At 37.4% G+C, this 6,213-nt stretch overlaps 2 protein-coding genes across 3 annotated transcripts in view; one reads left to right on the plus strand and one right to left on the minus strand.

Annotated features, from left to right (window-relative positions):
- Positions 1 to 1,565, minus strand: part of LOC18794024 (uncharacterized protein YacP) — a 14,487-nt gene extending 12,922 nt beyond the window's left edge. The window contains exons 1-4 of one of the 2 annotated variants that reach the window (XM_007227631.2): positions 1,223 to 1,561; positions 964 to 1,035; positions 749 to 873; positions 495 to 655 (exon numbers count right to left, since the gene is read on the minus strand). In XM_007227631.2, the coding sequence (XP_007227693.2) occupies positions 495 to 655; positions 749 to 873; positions 964 to 1,035; positions 1,223 to 1,363 (499 nt within the window). In that variant the 5' untranslated portion in view covers positions 1,364 to 1,561. Of the gene's footprint in view, positions 1 to 494; positions 656 to 748; positions 874 to 963; positions 1,036 to 1,222 lie in introns of both variants that reach the window. The other variant, XM_020565902.1, reaches the window with a different exon arrangement.
- Positions 3,578 to 5,764, plus strand: LOC18791907 (tetraketide alpha-pyrone reductase 1). Its single transcript, XM_020562369.1, has 3 exons — positions 3,578 to 4,271; positions 4,502 to 4,854; positions 5,131 to 5,764. The coding sequence occupies exons 1-3, from the start codon at positions 3,762 to 3,764 to the stop codon at positions 5,147 to 5,149; spliced, it is 882 nt and encodes a 293-aa protein (XP_020417958.1). The 5' UTR covers positions 3,578 to 3,761; the 3' UTR covers positions 5,150 to 5,764.

Raw genomic sequence — 6,213 nt, forward strand, 5'->3', positions numbered from 1 at the left:
CATACGTGCGTCAGTACTGCGTTGTAACTAGGGACGATATCGTTTTCCCATCGGGTTCCCGCGCCATCAATCGAGCAATAGTGTGAACCTAGTGAAGGAGGGATCATGAATAGTATAAATTGGATAAGTATAATTCACAATTTTGAAGTTTCTTGCAAAAAGCCTCGTATAAGCGTTACAACCAATATGAGAGGGGGGAAGGGTCTTGGTCTAACAAAGTGAGAACAAAAACTAAAAACTGAGAATCTATTTGAAATTGTGTTTCACTTTCAAGTTTTTGTTTTCACTTTCGTTACTCCTCCCTCCCATCCTCCCTTCTCATACTCTTCTCAATCTCATCCTCAATCCCATTCTCACTCTCATTTTCCTCTATACTCTAGCACAAAAAATGAAAAATGAAAACTAAAAACTAAAATTGAAATGGTTATCAAACGGGCCCAAAGTTAACCACCCAATACAATGTTTATCCAATATCTATTCAAGAAATTGCAAACCTCTTAGCAAGCTGAAAGTTACAAGTTCATCGATTAACTTTTGGCGAGCCATATCAAGTCTCCCATTGATAAAATGTTTCTTCAGCTTCGCCCAATAACCGCATACGTTATACCCATCAACAAGCAAGACTGGAACTGCAATGTCCCAACCCTGGTTTGTACTGCAAAAAGAAGAAAGAAAGAAAAAAAAGGAATCAAAGGGCAATAGATTTCCAAGAAGCATTAAAGGAGAGGAAGCTGGCAGAGAGCATTACTAGTAGAGGGTGGTGGTTGGATCACGATAGAGGTCTAAGTCTTCTGGAAGCTGTTCCTTGGGCACCTTCTTTCTGCGGTAACTGGTAGAGTGCTTAGGTGTGCTAGACTTTCTCTTTTGGTAATCCTACAAGATGTTTGAACATATGAGATAAACATGAAGGAAAACTACTACTTTTGCATGCCAGAGTAGTGTGTAGGATTGTAAGCAAACTACCTTCCATAACTTCAAAAGCTGTAAATTCTGCCTGACATTTGATGTAATCCTGGGAGGACTTGGCTCGGAGACCTGTTGACAGAACACAAACTCTCTTAAAGGACATGTTCATACACCAATATTCAATTCACATTAGCAATATTCAATTCACATTGCAAAATAAAAGGAAGGAATTCATGAAACTTGCATAGAAAACAAAAAAAGAAGAAAAAAGTGAAAGGAAAGGAGAGAGAGAGAGAGAGAGAGAGAGAGAGAGAACCATTGGAGTAGGAGATGGAGGTTGCTGAGACTTTTTCTTGTTGTTGTTGCCCTTGGCCATTATAACAAACTTGACACAGGAACAAGAATAGCAGCCACGTGGCACCAGAAAGAGTAAAGACGACGACGGCGCCGATTTCATTTCATGGACCCCTCCCTCCCTCCCTCCCCCACTCTCGCTGGTCTGGTCTAGTCCTCCTCTCTGTTGTGCTTGTGACTCGTCTCTCAATTTCTCATAATTTCACCGCTTTCGACCACCCCACCTTCATCCCATTCCCACCACAACGAGAGCCCTTCGCCATCACCAATCTTTATCCACTTGTCATCTTTTTCTTTTCCTTTCTTCGCCCATAATTTGTTGGGTCAATAACAAAACAGACCCAACCAGGAGTCATTTACAAAATTTGTTTTTAGAAGGGTTTTCTCACTAATAATCTTTGAAGTTTTCAAATTTTTAAATCAATCACTTTAATTTTTTGATTCACACATCAATTTAGTCCATTATGTTAAAATATGTGTTAAAATCAATTTGGTGCCTTTCCCTTATGTTAAATTTGGTAATGCCAGGAACTTTAAATTGTGTTTGGATGAGGAAATTTAAAAGTATAATAAAAAGATTTTATAAATGACGGAATTTAAAATGACGAAAATTAATATTCTAGAATTTGTAAAGTTTCTTGTTTGGGTGACGGATTTAAAACACGGAATTTAACATTTATTTGTAAAGTTATCTTTTTAAAAACTCAATCTCTCTTGGGATTTTAAAAATGACAACATTTAGATAGAATTTAAAATTGAGATTTGTGATCTCCAAATTCCATGTTTTATCCCATGCAAAATTTCTAAATTTCTATAGTTTTTTTTATCCAAACATGGGAATTGGTTCATGTCAATTTAAAAATTCTGACTTTTGTCAAAATTTCAAGTTTATTTCCCTCATCCAAACGTACAGTAAAAAATTCCGTGACATTGTAAAACTTGAGTAAAGATGGCATTTTTTTTAGCAAAAGCATGAGTTTAAAAACTAAAATGAGTTGTATTTTAATGAAAATACATGTTTTAAGTGGGTGGTCAAGTAAATTTTTTCCTAAATGTAATAACAAATAACAAATTGATGTGTAGACCAAAAATAAAAGACCACATCAATTGATTTTAGAGTTTGAAACCCAAACTTCAATATTGCTTCATTAAAAACAATATATATATATATATATATATATACAAACACTTTTAAACTCAACAATATTACTCTTTAAAAAAAAAAAAAAAAAAACCTAGAAGCTTTGAATTTCATTGAAACAAAAAAAAAAAAAAATCAAAGATATCCAAAATTATATATATATATATATATATATATTATATGAGACTCAATTTGTGTATTAAAAAACAAAAAAAAGTTGTGTATTAAATCACCTTATCAAAAATAATATATATATATATATATATATTAAATCAGAGTTATTTGCACTAACACTCCTTTCAAGTTTTTGACTTTTCACAAAACCCTTTGAGATTTCATAAAATATACGAACACCCTCCTGAGGTTTCAAATGGTTTTCACAAAACCTCTTTTCGTTGATTGTTCCTCTAAAATTTGATGATTTTATTTTTAAAACGTGTGCAAATGACAAAAGCAACCTCAGTGAATGTATGTGTAGTGCATATTTGGCATTGTTTATTTGGGGTGATAAATAATTTTTTAAAAATTTTGGGAAGCCCAACCCGTTTGGTAAACTGTGAGAAAATCACTTATTGTTAAAAACTGCTGTGAGAGAAAGCTATAAAGGAAAGCAGCTAATAAGATGCTTTTATTTTCTGATTATACAGGAATCAGTTTCGAAGAGGAACTTGGTTTAATGATTAATCGACAATCATTTTCTGATTATGAGTAAAATCAATACCAACAACACTTTTAATTTTTGACGGTGATTATTTTCACAGCACAGTCTAATCTCAAAGACTAACTTTGTCTTTTGGATAATTTTTTATTTATATAAAATCATCAATTTTTGGATAAAAATCAATAAAAATGGGTTTTGTGAAAACAATTTAAAACCTTATGGGATGTTACTGTAGTTTCTGAAACTTCACGAGGTTTTGTGTAAAAGCCGAAAACCTAAGAGGGTACTAGTGTAAATAAATCTATTAAATAAACATGAGTTGCAATGAAACCCGTTTGGTTATGGGAAATGAGACTTATAGATGAGAAATCAATTACTTTCCCATGTTTAACCTCCCTCCCAATTTGAATTTTATTTTCTTTCCCCGTGAAAAAGTTTGAAAAAATGAATAACATTAAATGTACATTTTTCATGACTATTTTATCCTTATTAGCAATTTAGAATTACAATAGTCGGCATGAAAACGGAATTGAGTTTGAGAAATGGCGCAGAGAATGTTTCGGGTGTTTTTGGTGGAACACGTTACTTGACTGTTGCGGTTAATCCGGTAACGAGAAAGTAAAGAAGAGAGACAGACAGGAGGGAGATTCAGTTGAGACCTGACACTTGACAAACACAACTCAGTTGAGACTAGAGAGAATGGATGAAAAGAAGAAGAGGAAGGAGAAGAAGGAGGAGGCGGTGTGCGTGACTGGAGCCAATGGGTTCTTAGGGTCATGGTTGGTGAAGACTTTACTGGAAGAGGGCTACACCCGCATCCACGCCTCCGTCTATCCTGCCTCCGACTCCTCCCACCTCCTCAACCTCCCTGCTGCCTGTGGCCTCCCTCCTCACGACATCAATATCACCATCTTCGAGGCCGACCTCCTCGACGCCGACGCCGTCGCCAGAGCCATCGAGGACTGCCACGGTGTCTTCCACGTGGCGTCCCCTTGCACCCTCGAGGACCCCACCGACCCCCAGGCTGAGCTAGTGCTGCCCGCCGTCCAGGGCACGCTCAATGTCCTCCAAGCCGCCTTGCGCTTCGGCGTCAGGCGCGTCGTTCTCACCTCCTCCATCTCTGCCATGGTCCCCAACCCCTCTTGGCCCCCCCACAAGCCCTTCGACGAGTCCTCCTGGACTGACCTCGATTACTGCAAAGCCCGCCAGGTACTTCTGATCATTGCGAAATTGTGAATTCATTCATTTTAATAGTATATTCGTTAACACAGATGTGAGTTAGGCCAGGACAGTGAGTTTGCAGCCAAGTTCGAATCCCCACCCCCAGTAATTAGATTAATTTAGAGTAATTTAGTATTTTAAAAAAATAGGTATAATTGTTGGCAACTGATATGAATATGAAGATGAATGTGCATAATTATTTAATTTTGTACATACAGAAATGGTATCCGGTGTCAAAGACACTGGGTGAGAAAGCAGCGTGGGATTTTGCAGAGAAGCATGGATTGGATGTAGTGGCCATCCATCCAGCCACATGTCTTGGGCCGCTCCTGCAGCCTAGCACTCTCAATGCAAGCTGTGCTGTGTTGCTCAACTTGCTTCACGGTTCTGACGATACCCAAGAGTATCACTGGTTGGGGGCTGTCCATGTTCAAGACGTTGCCAAGGCACAACTTTTGCTATTTGAGACTCCTGCCGCTTCTGGCAGGTACCTTTGCACAAATGGTACCTTCCAATTTTCTCACTTTGCTGACACGGTCTCCAAACTCTATCCTCAATTTCCACTTCACAGGTTGGTGTAAAAGTTCCTCACTTTTTGTTATTTACTTGTTGATTTTATATGTGCTAGATTTTATCATACATATATATATATATATTCACAACAGCAGAGAACTCAGAAGATGATATTCTGGTTTTGTATTTCTGAATGAATGAAATTACAAGAGAATCTGAGTATACATATTCAGTAGAATGCTTACGACACATAACCGACTATATAGCTTAATAGCTAAGCAATCACTTAGCAGCACATGACCATACTCTAAACTTTATCCCCCCTCGATGTCAGCTGGGTAATCGCTGCCTGAGATTGGAACAATAATGAACAATGATTGGACTATGTAAACCTTTAGTCAAAAAACATCCACAACCTGTTCTTCAGTGGGAATGTTCTGAAGCAGAATATCCTTGAATGATCCTCAAATGGGAAGTGATGGATTTGTTGTATTGCAAGTAGTGGGCAATTTGAAGTATACCTTATATCAGTGCAATGATCTCATTCAATGCGGTGCGCTACTGACTATATTCTCTTCTTGCCTCATTTACATGGTATGATTATTTGGTTATTGCTGTTTACCTACACAAAGATTGGAGATTCTCTATTCTATTTTGGTTATTTTACAAGTTGTATGCTTTTTTTTTTCATTATTGCCTCCATTTTTTTTTTTCTGGAAGCTGGACCCCGTATGCTTATAGGTGTCTTTTTTTAAGAGGGTTTACTGTTGATTTACCCCCTGAACTTGTACGCTACTTTCAATTTGCACCCTCACCTTTTTTTCTAGAAAATTGAGTACACAAACTAATTTTTATTGTCAGTTCCCCCTTACAGTCTAAATAAACATGTCATCCAATAAATCCATCAAATCATTAAAAAATATATTTTTTGAAAAAATTAAAGAAAAAAAAATTTCCTATTGTCCTCCCCCCCCACTCTTGTATAGGAAGGCAATTTTCTACCATTCATTCCATCCCATCCTACCCCGATTTCCCGAGGAAGGAAGGCAAATATTCAATCTTGAAAGAGGGTGTGCCAGCGAAGGTGGTGTGGTATTTTCCCCCAATTCCAAGGTTTAAAAGGATGTTTCAATCACATGAGACAGCTAAGAGTTTGACTTGGTGGCATGCTGCTAGAAAATCAATTGACGGTCAGATGTCTCATCCGGCGGATTCCCCGTCTTGGAAACTTGTTGATGATAAATGGCCTGAGTTTGGTAATGAGCCGAGAAACTTGAGATTGGCTCTTTCATTTGATGGATTCAATCCCCACAGTTCTCTAAGTAGCGCATATAGTTGTTGGGCGGTTATCTTAGTTACATATAATCTCCCTCCATGGCTGTGCATGAAACGAAAGTTCATGATGTTAACCTTATTG

The sequence above is a fragment of the Prunus persica genome, chromosome G1 (genome assembly GCF_000346465.2).
Source record: "Prunus persica cultivar Lovell chromosome G1, Prunus_persica_NCBIv2, whole genome shotgun sequence".
Lineage (NCBI taxonomy): Eukaryota > Viridiplantae > Streptophyta > Magnoliopsida > Rosales > Rosaceae > Prunus > Prunus persica.